The 19,979-nt window shown below is 39.6% G+C and overlaps 2 protein-coding genes across 2 annotated transcripts; one reads left to right on the top strand and one right to left on the bottom strand.

The window, feature by feature from the left end:
* The first annotated feature begins 5,187 nt into the window (after positions 1-5,187).
* On the top strand, positions 5,188-6,559 carry LOC126661669 (uncharacterized). The gene is made up of 4 exons (XM_050355525.1): positions 5,188-5,573; positions 5,628-5,739; positions 5,837-6,097; positions 6,215-6,559. Exons 1-4 carry the CDS (start codon positions 5,188-5,190, stop codon positions 6,557-6,559), a joined length of 1,104 nt encoding a protein of 367 aa, XP_050211482.1.
* Positions 6,560-13,202: 6,643 nt separating this feature from the next.
* Positions 13,203-17,295, bottom strand: LOC126661668 (uncharacterized). Its single transcript, XM_050355524.1, has 3 exons — positions 16,318-17,295; positions 14,342-16,226; positions 13,203-14,272 (listed from the first exon to the last, which is right to left on the bottom strand). Exons 1-3 carry the CDS (start codon positions 17,293-17,295, stop codon positions 13,203-13,205), a joined length of 3,933 nt encoding a protein of 1,310 aa, XP_050211481.1.
* Between the last annotated feature and the right edge of the window lie 2,684 nt (positions 17,296-19,979).

Below are 19,979 nucleotides of genomic sequence, written 5' to 3'. Positions count from 1 at the left end.
GACTATGCAATGTATATATAGACGAAGCCTAAGCCAGGTAACTCTCAGATTCACTTCTCATCATTACTCTCACTGAGACCTCATCAGAGACTGACTTAGGCATCGGAGGGTGTTCAAGCCAACACCGGCTCGAATCCTTCTAACTTGTTGATCTTAGCAGGTGGGAGCTCAGCGACAATAGTGACAAAGACGATCATCAAAACCATCATTTGGCGCCGTCTGTGGGAATGACATTCGTTTCTAATATAAGTTTTAATCTTGGTTTTGAAGACGGAATCGATGGAAGAGAAGAACCACCACTGCCGGGAGTGATCGTGACAACAGCAGGCTACCAGCAAGCGGTGGTCCGATCATCCCACCCCTGATACCCGAAGGAGGAATCAGATTTAACGTTCTGATCTCCAGTGGGACCGTACCAGCAATCACGGGAGTCGCGTACGACATCACACCACCACCCATGATGAGAAACGTTCAGGGCATACACCCACTAAGGAACACAACCTCGCCGTGGGGATATTATACTCCACAATACCGGCCACCTATGACCTACCAGCAACCGGCAGGAGGATGGTATCCAGGTTACTATCCGTGGAGTCAACCTAATCAACCAGGGTATCCGCGACCCGTCCAGCCTATTCCCTTCCCGTCCCTAGACACAGAAGGAATAGTAACGTCAACGGCGCAGATACCCCCATACGTACCCAGGGGGTGCCTATGCCACCCCTCTATCATGAGGCAGTAATGAAGAGCATCAATGACTTCCAGGACCACCTGATAGGACTGGCGAGAGATCAGGAAAAATTCGCAGAAAAGCAAAACCAGGGAGTTGACGCAGAGACCAGACGTAGAGAGGATCCCCCAGTCACTAAGGAAAAATAAAGAGGAAACGCACCGAGAAGAGGACAATCTGAGCCCGTACTACAAAAGGAGAAGGAGGGGCTAGACAAGGGACCCGGAGCAATCCCGCTCCTTGGAGACAAGACAACCCAGGAGAAGGTCGCAGAAGCAGCGGTGCGGAACAGCGGTCGAATTCATGTAATTGAGGACGACAAATCAAAGGGAACCAAGATGTCAGGGAAGCACAGCAAGGACGCAGAAAGCCATTCATCCAACAAGAGGAGGGGAGCGGACGAAAGGAGCAACATTGACGAGAAAATTAAGAACTCCATGAAGAAGTATCAGAAGGAAGGCAAGGGAACAGAGGAGGAGCGAGAGGACGAACACTCCCCACTCAACTCAGAGATACAGTCGGTAAGGTTCCCTTCGAGGTTTAAATTACCAACTTTTTAGCCTTTTGATGGAACAGGAGATCCGAAAAGCCACATCTTGAAGTTCAAGACGATCATGATGCTACAAGATGTAACTGATCCCATGCTCTGTAGAGTGTTCCCTGCGACGTTAAAAGTATCGGCGCAAAAATGGTACTCATGTCTCAAGGCAGGGTCAATAAGTTCTTTCTCCGACTTAACATCAGCATTCAAAGCAAGGTTCAGAACAAATATCCCCATGCAGAAGAGTTCCAGCGACTTGAGGAAGTGCAAGCAAGAAGAGCAGGAGAGCAGGAGACCCTCAAAAATTTCGTAGAAAGATTCAACACGGAAGCAGTGCAAATCGAAAATCTGAACCATGACACAGCCATCGAAGCAATGAAAATGGGAACAAAGTTTGAAGAACTCCGTGACAAGATCCTAATGAAAAAGCCGACCACCTTTCAAGACTTAATGCTGATCGCTCATAAATATGTGGAACTAGACGAAGCCCGAAGAACCCTCACGAAACAACATGAGCACACCAAGCAGGGTAATTGATTCTAGGGGTCACTGTACTTTTCAAGAATTACAAAATGGTGACCGAACTTCAAAACGTAACAAAATGGTTACTAAACTTTCAAATAAGTGATTTTGGAAGGTTTTTAAGTGTTTTACGGTCAAATTATACATATGTAGTAATCAAATTTTGATTATTTATGACAAATAATACCTTATATTTCATATATACACACAATCAAGAAAAAATTGACTCGAAATATTTTTCTTCGGTGACCAAAAATCCTTCTATCTTAACATAACCAAATAGTATAGTAACTAAAATGTTACGTTTTGAAGTTCGGTCACCATTTTGCAGTTTTTGAAAAGTACAGTGACCTCCAAAATCAATTACCCCACCAAGCAGGATAGTTCTAGATATCGAGGGAAGAAGGAAGAAGAAAGGCCACAGACTCAGCGATATGGCGCAGGGCATAGACCCTACGATTTCACCCCGTTGAATAAAGCCCCAGTATACATACTCAGCTGGATGAAACAAAACCGAGTGATGTTCAACACACCCCGGAAGATGGATCCGGACATCCAGAGAGACAAGAGCAAATACTGTCGTTTCCATGAGGGCTATGGCCACGACACGAACAGATGTTGGGACCTCAAGAGAGAAATAGAGCAGCTAATCCAGTCTAGACTCTTGAAGAAGTTTGTCAACGACAGACCCGGAGATAAAAGAAAAGGGGAGTCAACAGAAAAGGAGGAACAAAACTAGAAGCAGAAAGAGGTCGCAGGCGTAGTAAACGTGATAGAAGGAGGAGAGCCCTACAACAATAATAAGAAAAAGAAAAGGAACAGAAGAGGGTCGGCCACGGTGTTCGCAATTGAAAGAGAAGTAATCCCAGAGATATCGTTCGGGCCAGACGATGGACATCATGTGAAGGGACCACACAATGACGCGTTGGTGATAGAAGCCATAATCAGAAATCACCTAGTAAAACGGATACTGGTAGATGAAGGCAGTTCTGTGAACTTATTAACCTTGGAGGCATTCAAAGAGATGAAAGGCTCAGCAACAGACCTGCGGAAGTCCTCAGTCCCACTAGTAGGCCTGGGAGGGGCACCAATACGTCCGGAAGGAACAGTAAGCTTATATGTAGAATTGGGAAATAGAAGTGAAGGGCCAGTCAAAAGGATGCATGCTCAGTTTAATGTAGTAGACCTTCCCCTGGCCTACAACAGCATACTGGGCAGACCATTCTTATACCGGTCGGGAGCAGTGACTAGCATCAGACTGCTGACCCTGAAAATGCCAACGTCATCAGTGATAGTAGTAGTTAGAGGAGACCAGGAGATAGCTAAGGAATGCTGCTTGGTAAGGACAAAGGAAGACGAGAGCTTGACTATTGAGGCGTTCCCAGGAGACGCAGTAGAAGAGGAAGAGTCACAAGGAGCAGAACCAGTAGGCGTCATGAAAGAACTTCACCTAACTGAGACCAAGATGGTCAAAGTAGGCACTGATGTACCAGAAAAGGTAGCGCAGGAAATAACAGAGATACTGAAAAAGAACGTGGAGTCTTTTGCCACTGAACCAACAGAGATCGTGGGAATCGATCCCAAAGTAGCGTCGCACAAGCTGAACGTGATCCCAGGGAGCGTACCTAAAGTCCAAAAGAAGAGGAGATTCACTGAGGAGAGGCAGAAGATAATCGCAGACGAAGTAAACATATTGGAGGCAGCAGATTTCATTCGCGAAGTTTTCTACCCTGAATGGGTGGCAAATGTGGTCCTAGTAAAGAAGGCAAACAGGAAGTACAGGATGTGCGTCGATTTCACAGATTTGAACAAAGCATGCCCAAAGGACAGCTACCCGCTCCCCAACATAGACCAGTTAGTGGACTCAACAGCCTGCTATCTCCTATATAGCTTTGTAGACGCAGCGCAAGGGTATCATCAAATACCGATGGAGGAGAAGGATCAAGAGAAAACTTCATTCGTCAATGACCGAGGCACGTACTGTTACAAAGTCATGCCGTTTGGATTAAAGAACGCAGGAGCCACCTATCAACGTCTAGTCAACTTTATGTTCCAAGACCAGCTGGGGAGGAATGTAGAAGCCTACGTGGATGACATAATTGTGAAAAGCCTGACAGCAGAGGAACACGCCCAGGACTTAGAAGAAACCTTCAAAGTCCTGAACAAGTTCGGAATGAAACTCAACCCGGCAAAATGTGCTGTCGGTGTTAAAGCAGGGAAATTCCTAGGCTATTTGATCAGCCAACGAGGAATAGAAGCAAACCCGGAGAAGATCCAAGCAGTGATGGATATGAAGGCCCCCCAAAGTGTGAGGGACGTACAGAAGTTGAATGGCAGAGTCACTGCGCTGGGACGTTTCATTTCTTCCTCAGCCAAAAAATGCCTGCCGTTTTTCAAACAACTCCGGAACATGAAGAAATTCAAATGGGATGAGGATTGCCGAGTCGCATTCGAAGAATTGAAGTCATTCTTGACTAACCCGCCCCTACTGAGTAGGCCCGTAGCCGGGGAGAACCTGTACCTGTACTTATCGGTAGGGAGAGAGACTATCGCCTCAGTACTAGTACGGGAGGAAGAGGAGGAGCAATGGCCGATATACTACATAAGCAGAACGCTAAAAGGGGCAGAGCTCAATTACCCAACCATAGACAAACTTGCACTTGCCGTCGTCATAACCACCAAAAAGCTCAAACCGTATTTCCAAGGACACACAGTCATAGTGCGCACAAACCAGCCTTTGAGGAAAGCAATGTATCGACCTGAGACTTCGGGACGATTGGTCAGTTGGTCGGTACAACTGGGAGAGCACGACATCAGGTACGAACCAACGACCACCTTGAAAGCCCAGGCACTCGCGGATTTTGTGGCAGAGATGACAGAGAAACCGTGTGACTCAGTAACCGAGGAGTTAACATGGAACCTATTCGTAGACGGAGCCTCCAGTGACCAAGGAGCCGGAGCAGGCGTAGTCCTATTAGGACCTCACAAAATCGCAATTGAGTATGCAGTACACCTAAGCTTCAAGGCTACCAACAATGTGGCAGGTACAAATATGTTTTATTCATTTCTCAGGCAAATATTTCTGCCATACGCTAACAATGTAGCAGAATATGGGGCCCTCTTAACAGGACTCGAAATCGCAATTGAAGTAAAGGCGGAAAAGTTAAAAATCCACAGTGATTCCCAACTAGTCACTAGCCAGGTTCTGGGACAATTCCAGACCAAGGACCAGAACATGGCGAAATACATGGCAAGAGCAAAGGAACAACTCAAGAAGATCGAAAAGAACGGAGGACAATGGGAAATAATACCCATCCCCAAATAAGAGAACACCAGAGCAGATGCAATAGCCAAGGCAGCCGCAGTGAAAAGCCAGCTATATGTATCACTCCAAATGAAGGAGGAACGGATAACACCAACAGTAGAGGAGCAGCAGGTGTTACCAGTCGCAGTACTTGATCCATGGATGCAACCCATAGTGGCATATTTGGCGGACGGAGTCCTACCTGAAGGACGTACCGAGGCGGCTAAGCTAGTTCGAATTTCCTCAGTTTACTCACTAATAGAGGGAGCACTGTACCGGAATTCAGTCACACACCCATGGTCTAAATGCATATCACTAGAAGAAGGAAGCTACATCCTTCGGGAAATCCATGAAGGAGAATGTGGAGCTCACGTGGGCGCAGTCACTCTATACAGGAAAGCAATGTTACAGGGATTTTATTGGCCCACGATGAAAAAAGACGCTGAAGAAATGGTCAAGAAGTGCGATAAATTCCAGTAATTTGGGTCGCTCATCAGAACCCCAGCCGCTCACCAGTCAACTATTGGAAGCCCTTGGCCTTTCATGATCTGGGGAGTAGACATACTGGGACCTTTTGTCCCAGCGAGAGGACAGGTAAAGTTTATAGTCGTCGCAGTCGACCATTTCACCAAGTGGATAGAGGTACAACCCATGAGCACCATTACAAGTAAAAAAATCCAGAAGTGGTTATCAAACGAAGTCATGAGCAGGTATTTTGTGTTTTCATTTTTTCCTTTAGTCAAAAGCAAAACAAAACCACACATTAACATGTCACAGGTTCGGCACTCCACATGCCCTAGTCACAGACAACGGGAAGCAATTTGACTGCGCCAGCTTCAGAGATTTCTGCACTGGGCTAGGAATTCTCTTAAAATTCTCCTCAGTAGCACACCCGCAAACCAACGAACTAACAGAAGTCACCAACTGCACCATCCTTTCTGGAATAAAGAAGAGGCTAGGAGACTTAAAAGGGAGATTGATTGATGAGCTTTATCATGTGGTCTAGGCCTATCGAACCACCCCCAGAAAAGCAACAGGGGAAACCCCATTTCGCCTCACGTATGGCACCGAAGCTGTTCTCCCAGTAGAACTTGTGATGCCGACTTTACGAGTTCAGGTCTTAGACGAAGATCACAACGAGGAGTCCCTGAGGCTATGCCTGGACCTCCTCGAAGAAAGAAGACAGCAGGTAGTAGTCCGAGCTGAGGCATATCGCAGGCAGATGACCAAGTACCACAACGCCCGAGTCAAAGAAAGAAAATTCGAAGAAGGAGACTTAGTCCTGAAGAAGGCAGAAATTGGAAGAGGAGCCGCCGGAGTTGGAAAATTAGAGGCCAACTGGGACGGTCCATATCGCGTAGTAGCAGTAGTCGGCAAGGGAGCATACAAAATAGCTCACCTAGATGAGACTCCATTACCCCGGACTTGGAATGTTGAAAATCTGAAGCTATACCTTCAGTAAAAGATGTAACCACCATTCATGAATAAAGTTACTTCTTTTCTTCTTACTTCCTTTAATTTATTCTGCTATTTATGTCAACCACAAGAGTTGAACCAGTAGTATGACGAAGACGCAGGACGAAGCTACACATGTTCATATAAAAGTATATGACGCAACAAGACGACTCTGCAACCAGTCGCCAACACTTGAAATATGAAAATACAAATTTTTCAGTTAACCAAAAGAAGGGAGTCTACTATAAAGACTCCCCAACTACGTACAAAAGCTACCTAACAAGTAGCAAGAAAAAGAAACAAAACGGCCAAACACACGGCCTATACATCTTCCTCTGGCAGGGTCGCTCCCTCCTTTGGACCAACCGCATCTCCTACGGGAAGCAAAACGTCAATTGGGTCCACGTCACCCAGCCCTTGGTCTGAGGCACTAGCTTCAACATCGGGGGTAAACTCAGTAGACAGCGCAGCCACCTCAGTCCCAGCAAGAATTTCAGAAGAAGGCGTCACTTCCTTCTCCTCAGCACCTTTGACATTCTCCTCGGATCCGATCGCATCAATAGCCCCATCATTAACTACATCCGACGGAAGAATAGGAGAGACACTCCGCCCTGCTTTCTTTGCAGCCACCTTGGCCGCAACACGCTGACCCAGCGCGCGAAGATCAATGGACAGGAACTTACTTATATCATACTCCGGGTAATCTGCACGCACAATTTTAATGACGGTAGAGCAGAAATCAGTCAAACACCCGCTTACGTACACATTAGCATCCTGTCTGCTACTTCTCTGCTCCTGCAACAACTTGTCATAGGACAGCCTCAATTCCATCAGAGCATTCTCACGATCAGAGACCTTTTTCTCCATAATTTTCAGGCGATCAGCAGCCGTCTGACTCAGCTTGGACAACCTGACCTTCTCCGTAGCCGCAGTTGCCCAAAGGGAAGCCATCTCCTTTTCATGCTTGTGACTCAATGAGACCATCTCATCTCGGTGACGACGCATCAAAGCATTCCCTTGCAAAAGCTGACAGAACACAGTACGAATAAACAACTAAACAAAAACAGAGAAAAAGAAGAAAGAAAAGACAACGAGGAGGGAATTATTTCAAACCTGAAGTAAAGCGATGTCAACCCGGTCACAGGCATCACTTTCCGAGAGATCGGTCCAGGACTCCATATCCTGAGGGAATTGAACAAACTGCGAGCAAAGAGACGCAATACCAGGAGAGGTCACAGTCACATTGTCCACGTTTCGCTCCAACCACTCCCTGGGACTGGGGCAAGCATCCAAGTTCGTTTTCAGTCGCTTGGCGGAGCCCTGTTTGGCTTTGTCACGACCATCACGGTTCTTTTTCGCAGAAGGGGCAGCCAGGGTGGCATCTATGGACTTCTCCAACTTCACCACAGGCTTAGGAGGAAGAGAAGTAGACGCTGGAACAACACCAGTAATCACAGGGACATCTTCATCAAAGGACAATTTCAACGAATCAAGATAGTTATCACCCATATCTGCATTTGCCAAAAACAAACGAATCAAAAGATGAATAAACATCAAGTAAAAGAAAACGAGACAAATTGAAGCATACTATGAGAGGCAGTCAAATCTACATAAGATGCAGTAGGAGAATTATGGCAAGATTGAGATAAGGTACCCTCACTCTCTAGAGGACCCTCAGTCACAGCACGAAGGGGCAACTCAAGATGAGGAAACTCTCGCAGAAGGTATTTATCTACTAAATCACAACAATCGTACATACAACTTTTGGCATCATCAACAAGGGAATCTATTACCTCCAACTCAGTAGCAGAAAGGGGAGAGAAAGCCAGCGAGGCTGCATCATCAACCCACTCAGTAGGAAAATCAACAAAAGCTTCATCATGACTGACAACAAAAAATGACCGCTGCCAACGTTTAGTGATCTTAGGGAGACCTTCAACTACCTTCTTACCCCTATGAGCAACTAAACGAACATAAAATTCATTGTTGCAACGAGACACGAAGAACAGTTAGCTAAGGAGACCTAGAGAAGGGACTAAGCCCCGTTCGTGAGACAACTCAACGAAGCAACAAAGAGTTCTAATGGCATTAGGGTGGATTTGAACCAGAGGAACTTGATAATCTACAATAAAGGCTTTGATCAGAGGATCTAAAGGAAAATGCAAGCCACAACGCAACTGCTCCTTATAAACGATAACCTTGCCGTCACCGACGAAGGTGTTAGCAGCAACTCGAGAACCGCAGACAGAAAGAGAATAGCTAAGAGGAATACCATACTCTTCACGGAATTCAGCCAAAGTCTCTTTATCAACATTGGAGGTAAACGTATCAAGTGAATTCCTATTCTCTACAGCCGTACCAGATGAGGGAAGAGAGACAGAAGACCTAGTCCGAGGCATTGAATCAATTACACTACCAATAAAGCAGATGAAAGAAATTTACCTGATAAAAGGAGGAAGAAAACACCCAAAGATAGGAGGAAATGAAGCCGAAGCAAGAGCAGATCAGAGGAGGAAGAAGGAGCAGTTAAAATAGAAAAAGGAAATTTGAAAAGAGCATTTAAAGAAACAGCTAGAGAACCGTTAAGCGGTTACCTGCGCGAAACGTGGCGACAGGCGGAAGTCCAGGGGATTTCAAATGATTACAATTTTGAAATTTTAAAAATTAAACCAGCTCCATAAGCGCCCAAGTAAAAACGACGGGTTGGGCCTAGGAAGCTCCTTCTAAAGTAAGTAAGCCGAAAACCAAGCCCAACTAAATAACTGCCCCAACGAGCAGTCACACAAACAAGCATAAATACTTGACAAAACTGTTTTTCGGGAGGGACTAATGATGGATAAAGGACCAGAACAAGGGACAAGACTCACTACAACGGCCCTAAATATGGACCCAGAGACCGATCTATTCAGGTCCTTGACCCAGTACGCAGCTATAACAGCTGAAGATATCAAGATAACACCGAAATCCCTTAAGATCAGGGATAGAGGCGAATCTCAAAGAGATAACTGAAACTAATAGAGAAACAATCCTATTATGATACAAAGACTATGCAATGTATATATAGACGAAGCCTAAGCCAGGTAACTCTCAGATTCACTTCTCATCATTACTCTCACTGAGACCTCATCAGAGACTGACTTAGGCATCGGAGGGTGTTCGAGCCAACACCGGCTCGAATCCTTCTAACTTGTTGATCTTAGCAAGTGGGAGCTCAGCGACAATAGTGACAAAGACGATCATCAAAACCATCATTAAGGATGGCTAATTTGCTAATATAATCATTCATTGTTTTTATTGAAATTAATTAAATCCTTCAAGTTAAATATTACTTGTCACTTTAGTAATAACTTGAATTTCACATCAACTTATGAATACGTGAATTATGAACGTTAAATATTTTACAACTCAAAGTATAATTACTCGGGTAATTATATTTAATTTCGAATAACAATTTGGCATGAAATTGGCTAAATTACAATTTAGCCCTTAAACGTTTTTTAAAACTTATTTAATTAAGTTTTTGATTAGTAACGTTATATTTTATATTAATTATAAACAAAAGTGATTAATTTGATTTTAAATATCAAATTGGCCAAAATACAATTTAGTCCCTAAATTGGCAAAAATACAGTATAACCACTAATTGGCTAAAGTACAGTTTAACCCCTAAACTTTTATAAACTTAAAATCTTGAAGTCATTGGGTTCCGCTTTTAAAATGGATTATTATTTTGTTAAATTATTTTATAAATATAAACTCGGGTTTATATTTGATAAACGTTTTGAGTTGTGTTAGACTTAGGTCACCCGACAAGTGAGGTTAGCTTGGTAGTTATTGGTAGCTCGGCTAACCCACTATTTGGAAATTAATTATTATTTAAAGATTATTAAATAATATTCATAAATTGGATTTTAAAGCGAGAACTCAATAGACTTGTGCAAATTGAACGTTTATTATCTATTGGGTATTTTTGTGTGTTCTGGCTTGTTTTATTCCGACGTGTTAATTTGTGCTAGTCCTATGTGGTGTCTAGTACTCTCTAGAGTTAGGGTCTGTTTCTAATAATTATTTTATTTGTCTAGACCCGTCTATTGTTCGTGCTCCAGAGGCGAACCAGGATTAGTTGCTTGCCGGTATTCACGTGGATTAGCAAGCAGTGAGTTTGTACTTACTATTTACCGCTTTATTAAGTATATTGTTATTTTAATATTAAATATATATATTGTACGTATATTTCGAATTGTTTTTATATTATGGCTTTTGGTTGGAACATGCTACCTAATGGGCATCATTAGGACTGCGTGCGCACCGGTATTGATATGGGTAAGTTATATATGGAAATGTGGTAACTCGGTGTGAGCATAGCTCTCGGGACCAGGTAGAGTAACTCGGTGTAGCTCAGCTCTCGGGACTCTAGTATAAGTGTGGTCAGTGGTAACTCGGTGTAGCTCAGCTCTCGGGAGCAGACCTATTGGATTATGTTTATTATTTAGAATTGTGGATTAGGGTTCCAACTATTATTCGTAATATCGTCAATAAATGTTTTAAACGGTTTTAAAGGTTTTCCACTTAATAAATGTAGATAGTGGTATAAACTCATCTCAGTATATCTGACCCCGTTGTTTTCCCAATTTTCCCAGGGTTATGATCTGAGAGAGTCTGGTGATCTCCGCATTTACTTTTCTTCGGAGGTTCCATTTATTTTGATAAATTGTAAAACTGTTTTATTCTTAGACCGCAGTAGTAACTAGACGTCTTTATTATTATTATAGTTTTTTTCAGATTGGTCTGACTGATTATTTATTGCTCTGGCATGTTAAACGATTATTTCGGATTATTTATGTTAAGCCGATTAAATACTATTATTGGAAAGCATGTTATTTTAATTGTTGAATATAATAACTGCTAGATTTAGGCTGAAGTCTCGGTTGTCCCCGAGCATTGGTTTTCTGCAGGTTTATATGTTTATATGTTAATTGAAAGGCTAGCTACGGGTTTTGGTACTACATTACCCATACCCTAGCGCCGGTCGCAATTCATAAAAATGGGTCGTGACAAGTAGCGGGCGCTACCCAGTGCTTTTCAGCATGAATTTTGTCATCTTCTTTGATGATTTAGAGAAGAGTTGTTGAGTGTTATAAATACCCCATAACCACTTTATTTAAGTGGTTAGACACTTTAAGAACAACAACAACTATAAAAATTCAATTAAAACTCTCTTAAACATTTATTCTGAATCAGTTTGTATTGATTTCTTTTCTTTATTGTTGATTAGCAATTATTGATTAATCATTTAGTGTTGTCAGTAATCTTCATTGGTGGGTAATTTTGATTTCACTTGCTATTTGATCTCCAAGCAGGTGGTTCACATTCATAGTGCAAAACTTTACTACTCAAGCTGCATTATATACGCATCACCAATGCATCGCAGGATTCATCATGACAAGAGCTTTTGCAGTTGCTATAACAGTATTTGCAGAAATTCTTTACAATCACTCTCTTTTCATATCAACATTCCCATAGTTTCAAAGTTATTGTACTCCATGTTTTGGTTCCGTTTTCCATTGTAATGAAAAAAAATTATAATATTCTCCATATCTGCATTAATATAAGAAATAAATTAAATAAATGTGATTTTTAGCAACAATATTTGGTTATTAAGTGTTAATGTATGTATAACGGCTATAATTTGAATGCAATGTCATTTAAATCATTTTTTTATCATTTTCAACTTTATTATTGCTGACATATTCTTTTTAATCTGGATTCAATGAACTTATTATGATTGCGTATCTTTATAACAACAAATCAACTTGTATTTTCCTAATATATTTTTTAATTTGTGTCATTTTTATAGTCTAATTATCTATTTAAATTTGAATCAAACACAGAAAAATGCACTTTTGAAGCCAATCTCACTTTTATTACCACTCTGAGATATTTTTGAATTGTTTATGATTGAAATTTAATTGAAATTCAATAGAGCAGTTAATGATCAATTATAACTGTTAAATTTGAATTAATTACTTGAATGTTTTCTTGATTTCTATTGTATTTCAATGGTTGAAATCTGTTTGTATGTATTTGATCTTTACTTTATTTGCAATTTCAGCTCAATCTTTAACAGTTGATTTGTGATGTTGAATGTTCTTATTTGTTTTACTAATATTTTTGTTATTTTATGAATCTTCGACTTTTCAATTTGATGATCATGATTGATTTATAATTTGTTCAGAGTTTTTTATTCTATTAAACACGTTAATATGCAACAGGGACATAATGGTTACTGTGTAGTTTATATTTATTTTATACTAGTAAAATAACCCTCGTTTCACTTCGGAATTAAAATTAAAATTAAATTAAATTTTAAACTTAAGTTCAAAGACAAAAATTGATATATAAAGACAAAAATTGATATATAGTATATGTGTGTGTCTATATATATATATATATTTTATCCGTAAAATACTAAGTGTCACAAAAATGATTTTATTTAAGTACTATATATATTTTTTAATCAATTACAATCAATTTTTTTAGTTTTTAAATCATTTTTTTTACAATTGTGACCAAAATTTTAAATATATTTTTTCAAAATCAAATCTTTGCCTCCTTTTATCTTTTTTTTTTTGAATAGAAAACTTTATTAATCAAGAATTCACAGCTGATGAATCAGCCAATACACAATCTTTGATTTCAGAAGGGACACACCCCAACCAAACCGAAAAACTATCAATAGCTTTAAAAGCCAATCTAGCCATAATATCAGCTGCCCTATTAGCCTTTCTATTGACATAAGAAAAGCCAATGCAGCTGTTCATAGGTATCATTCTTCTACAGTCCTCAGCTATTAAACTCAGTTCATTACAGGGAGAATTTTTGCTATTGAAAGTATCAATTGTTACCTTCGAATCAGATAAAATCTGAAAAGGTATAAGATTCGCTTCCATCGCCAAACTGATCCCATCTCTGATAGCACAAGCCTCTCCAGAACTAACATCCATTTGCTGCTCATATCTTCTATTTGCCGTAGCTCTCACCTTCCCTAAAGTGTCTCTGATAACAACACCAGTACTGAATCTGCCATTGCCTACGTCAAAACTTGCATCAACATTCACAGTGAAGGTCCCAGGCTTAGGAGGTACCCATATGCAATCTCCCACTGCAAATCTATGGGGCAGGACAATATTAGCACAATGCACTTTAGCAGAATTAAACTCCTCAATATAGCTAAGAGCCCAGTCAATCACAAGTGCAGCAGGTTTACAATTTCTACCAAACACAACTCCGTTCCTGTTATTCCAAATGAGCCATAACACCACACCAAAAACAATAAAATCAGATTTCTCTAAAATCTGAAAGCCATAGAAAATCAAATCCTGAATACTCCAATTTTCTCTAACCTCAAAATTATCATAGCAATTCCACTCCTTCCACACACTCTTAGCATTTTTACAAAACCAAAGACAGTGAATAGCAGACTCCCTATCTTTATTGCAAACAGGGCATATATGAGTAATACACATACCTCTATTAATCAAATTCAATCTGACAGGAAGCCAATTCTGAAAACATCTCCAAATAAAAATCTTTATCTTTGAGGGTATTGCTAAACACCACAGAAACTTCCACCAGCGCCTCACTCCTGTACTATCAGATCCTGAACCACAAACTCTAGCATCAAAAGCCACCCTATAACCACTCCTCACAGAGTAATTACCTGACTTATCAAAATGTCAGCGCAATTGATCCTCTTGCTCAGAATTTGCTAGAGGGATACTGCTAATACATTGCACATCATCTGGAACAAAAGAGGCCTTTAAAAGCTCCAAGTTCCATTGCCCCTGGCATAGGAAGAGGTCCCCAACAACAGCATCTTCAGCAAGAACAGGATTACTAATCACTCTGAAAGTTTTCTCTCTGTTAAGCCATTTATCTCGATAAATATAAATAGACTTACCATCTCCGACCCTCCATCTTAAGCCTTCCATGAGAATCTCTCTTCCCCACCAGATACTTTTCCAAGTATATGAAGCAGAATTAGGACATCCTGCTGTTAAGAACGAGCCGTCCTTAAAATACCTATGCTTAAGAATTTTTGCTAGCACACAATCTGGCTTCTTAAAAATCCTCCACCCTTGTTTAGCCAATAGACTCTTATTAAAACATTCTAAGTCTTTAAAACCCAAACCACCAAGACACTTTGGCTCGCACAAGGTCTTCCATCTAGCCCAGTGAATTTTATTGTTTCCATCTTCACTTCCCCACCAAAACCTGCAGCAAAGCCTCTCAATTTCTCTAATTAAACTCTTTGGGAACTTAAAGCAATTCATATAGTAGCTCGGAATTGCCTGAATCACTGCTTTGAGGAGTACTTCCTTCCCTCCACTAGAAAAAAGACTTCCTTTCCAACTCTGCAACTTGTTCCAGATTCTTTCCTTGATAGACTTGAAACTCTGGCTTTTACTCCTTCCTACTGAAGAGGGAAGCCCTAAGTACTTTTCATGGCATTCAGTAATAGGAATTTGAAGAATCTGGCTAATTTCATTTTGAAGTCTCACATCAGCTCCCTTGCCAAAACATATAGCAGACTTATCAAGATTAATAGTCTGACCTGAAGCTTTACTATAAACCTGCAAAATATCTCTAATAACTGCACAATCATTTACATTTGCTCTGGTAAAGATAAGGCTGTCATCAGCAAAAAATAAATGGGACACCACACAATTATCTCCAAACTTTAAACCCCTAATCAAATCATTATCAATCGCTGAATTCAACAAACTCGACAAGCCTTGAGCACAAATAAGGAAGAGATAGGGTGAGAGCGGATCACCCTGCCTCAGACCTCTCTCTGGATTAATATTCCCTTTAACCTGCCCTTCCACCAGAAATGAAAACTGGACAGAATTTAAACAATTCATAATTTTCTTAATCCACCCTCTACAGTAGCCCATTCTCTCCATCATAGCTTTTAGAAACCTCCATTCTACTTTATCATAGGCTTTTGCCATGTCAAGCTTAATGGCAGCATGCCCATTCTTCTTCCTAACAGATTTTTTGATTACATGAATACACTCGAAACCAATAAGACCATTATCAATAATCTGTCTATCAGGAATAAAAGCACTCTGAGCAACATCTATAACTCTATCTAAGGTGTTTTTAAACCTGTTTGCTAAGACCTTAGACATAAATTTGTAAATCACATTACAAAGACTAATGGGTCTAAATTGGGTCATCCTAGCAGCTTTCTTTACTTTAGGAATTAAAGCAATAACAGTTTGATTAATACACCTTAAATCACCATCATCATTCAAGATATTAAGACATACCTTAACCACGTCCTCTCCAACTATATCCCAATATTTTTGGAAAAATAACGCAGGGAAGCCATCTCTACCGGGAGCCTTAGTAGCTGGAGTATCTCTGATAGCGTTAATAACTTCCTCAGCAGTAAAACTTCTGATCAGTTTCTCATTCATCTCATTTGTAATAGAAGCCTCCACATGTTGAGTCACTTTCTGAATCTCTTGGTCACTAGGATTAGAGGACTCAAAAAGATTTGCAAAATAACTCTGAATTATCTCCTGAATCTCATTAGGTTCTTCTTTCCAGTTGCCATTCTCATCCTGAAGCCCCTCAATCCTGTTCGCAGCTCTTCTCTTTGATGCCTTCATATGAAAGTATCGAGAATTCTGATCTCCATGAGCTAACCAATCCACCCGAGATCGCTACCGCCAAAAAAATCTCTTCTTGCCTTACCAGCTCCTCAATCTCCAATTCCACAGATTTCACCTGCTCCAAGGAAACACAACCATTACTAGCATTAAGAATATTCTTTAAAGTGCCTTTCTTCTCTGCAATTCTTTTCTGTAAATTCCCAAACTTAAGTCTTCCCCAATGCCCTAACTCTTTAGCACAAAAATTCAGCTTCCTAGGAATCTCCTCCATAGACATCACTCTATCCCCAGAATTCCACACCTCAGCAACTTTATCTTTAAATTCAGCATGAGTAGTCCATACCTCTTCCAGATGAAATCTACTCCCTCTTCTTCTATTCCTGAAATTCCGCTTCTTCTGACCATATAACAGAATAGGTCTATGATCAGAATTACCAAAATCGAGAAGATGAGCTCCAAAGTTAGGGTAGAGCGTTTGCCACCCTAGATTAATAACAAAACGATCTAACCTTTCTCTGATAACTCCAGACGCTCTCTTGCACCACCAAGAGAAACCTTTCTCCGAAACATTAGTATCAAAAAGCTCACAATACTCTAATGATTCCTTGAAATTTCTAATAAGATACTCAGGCCTAGGATTACCTCCATCCTTCTCAGAAGCATCTAAGATCTCATTGAAATCTCCACCGCAAACCCAAGGACCCGAGAACAAATCCTTCAATCTCTTCAGAAGCATCCAAGAATGGATTCTTTGAGATTGTGTTGGATTACCATAAAACCCAGTGAACCTCCATTGCAGCTGATTTACATCCTCTACAAAACAATCAATATGAAAGCTAGAGTAACTCTTTATTGAAATTGATACAGAACTATCCCAAAAGAGAGCTAAACCTCCACTCTTCCCTTCACAGCTTACTCCGAAGCAACCCTCCATATTCAGCTTATACTTGATACTTTCTAACTTACTAACAACCATCTTCGTCTCCATAAGAAAAACAAGACAAGGCTTGATCATGCGCACATGATCATTGAGATCTTTGAACGTTCTAGGGTTGCCCATCCCTTGAACGTTCCAACAAAAGAGATTCATTGGAATCGGTGGCCCTGCACCGCAGAGTCCACCGTAGCAAAAGTAACTCCTCCATCATCCAAATCAGGTTGATTAGAAATGAGTGATGGCTTCTTCTCTCCTCCTTCATCAATTTTATCCCCTGGAAACCCTGTACTCCCCTCTCCTTTACCTTCTATCAAATTTGAAATGTCACTAAAAGGCATTAATTTACCTCTCGTTTTTGTTTGGCTTTTTTTACTGGGCCCAGATTTCATACTGGGCTTTTTAACTCCTCCTTCTATCGCCTTCAATTTCAGCCCAAGGGAAACATCACCAGTATATTTGAATTTGTTCCTTCCCCGCGCCAAAGTATCTTTCCTATTCTCTCTAAGATCTTGGTCAACTTCCACTTCAACCAAATCTAAAGCAATAGGTAACTGCTTGATATTCTCATTATCTTTAGGATTCCGTTTCCCAACTCCCTTTGATTCCTTAATAGTCGTAACTGACTGGGATTTTGTCAACAATTCCCCAGTATATTCTCTACTTTCCTTTTCTGCCCCCACCCTCTCCACAGCCTCTGTCGCCTCCTTTCCGTTCCCGGCCTCCTCCTCCGTGGGGCTCCTCTTGGTTTTTTTGCTTTTACTCGCTATCCATTGCAGAGGACCAGCTCTTATCAGATCATTATATTTCATACAATTCCTCTTGTCTCCTCTCATCACATCACATTCTTGCAATGGGTGACCCAGGATACCACAATTGTAGCATAAGCCTGGTAATTTTTCATATCGGATCACTACCATCGCAGTATTCCCCAAGCTATCAACTTTCACTTTCAATCCCCTCTTCAGAGGTTTTTTAACATTAATTTTCACTTTAACACGCATATATCTCCCCAAACAGTCACCGGACGCCCCTGGATCAACCATTTCCACTTCCCCAACTTGAGCTCCCAGAGAAAAACCTGCTTCCTTATTCAAACAAAGCAGTGGGAGATTGTGGAACTGTATCCAAAAGGAAGCAAACTCAAATTTCATTGACGAGTAATCACCAATTCCCACCGGAGGTTCTAAAACTATCAGACTCTCCTGAAACGTCCATGGTCCTCCGTTCAGCACTCTCCTTTATCAATTACAAACAAATTTTTAAAATACTTCTAAAATCAATTAATATGAATGTTTGGCCGCAACTGGTAAAAAAACGAAAATTTGAATCTATTAAAGTATTGGTTATAATTATAATAAAAAAATTTAAATTTGACATAATTAAAAAAACTGATGGCAATTAATAAAAAAACACAAATGTTTAGATGTTAAAAATAGTAAGCCCAAAATTAAATAAGCTAAGATAATAATTAAGATAATATAAAATTTAAGTTCAAAACGTTCTTAATTTCTTATTCACTCCTTTAAAATATAAATTATTAATTTAATTATATTTCTCATGCCATATACATAGTTTAATCTACTAAAAAAATCATTATTAATTTTGTTTTTTAAAATGTTGTTATACAATTTAAATTGATTTTGATATTATTTTTTTATTTATCAGACTTAAATTTGAAGTTAAGCTTCATGCACAAATATACTATACTTGTAAAATTGTTTGTTGCATACCTAAAATTAAGATACATAATTTTATTTTTTATGCTAGATGATGGGTGTTTTGTAAATAAAACGTCAAGCATGGGTTTTTATTAGGCGACAATTATGGTTTTACTAAAATAGACTTTAAAGCATTTAGATATGTCCTTTTTCTTTTGAAAATAATGAAAAAAAGCATGGCTTTTATAGTAAATGTCAGATGTATAAAAGGACAAAACAAACAAAAAAAGTACAACTATTTTGATTTTTTCGTAATTAAATATGGAAAGTTGGTTTTTTTTAAGTGATTTGCTGTGAACTTACAGAAAAGGGCAACAAAAACTATTATGTTCTATTGGTTTTATTGTAATTATTTACAAAGAAAATGGTTTCTAAATAATTGAACCCATTGGATTCACTTTTATACTATTATATAGATTTGATTTTGAGTGATTTTTATAAATATCCGAGATTATTTGGGAGATTGTTGTAAAAACAAATATTGAGATATAAATATAACAGGATAGTAATATTGGGGAAATCCTGTTTTTTTCCCTTTTTTATTTGAAATGTATACATCAGAATAAATAGACAAGTCAAACTTATTGGCGTTAGTGAAACAGTGAAATGCGGAGTGGACCACAATGAAAATGTGTCAACACAGAATATCAAGAAGACAATCACATGCGGAAATTGGGAACCAAACATTATTTATAGTACTATCTCCGTTCTTTTTTAGTTGTTCATTTAGCCAATATTGCACATATCAAGATAGTGCTTCTTTTGTCTTAATTTATAAGGAAAAATACTAATATAGCCCTATTAGTTAATAAATACCTTTTAAATTAAAATATAGAGTCATTTATTAGGGATGGGTAAACTTGGAAGATAAGTAGCTAATATCATATGAAATTTTTAAATGGACAACTATTTGTAGACAAATAAAATTGGCTAAATGGACAACTAAAAAAGAACGGAGGTAGTACTTTTCTCTTAAATTATCTTGTGTAAATTACTTATACCATAAAATTGTTTTATTTAACTAAAGATATTTATTAAAAAAAACTACAGATATTTATCTGAGACTGTAAGTAAACAATTTCAAGAAAA

This window comes from Mercurialis annua, linkage group LG8 (genome assembly GCF_937616625.2).
Source record: "Mercurialis annua linkage group LG8, ddMerAnnu1.2, whole genome shotgun sequence".
NCBI lineage: Eukaryota > Viridiplantae > Streptophyta > Magnoliopsida > Malpighiales > Euphorbiaceae > Mercurialis > Mercurialis annua.
The sequence above is the reverse complement of the archived record's forward strand: the minus strand, read 5'-3'. Positions and strand labels throughout refer to the sequence as shown.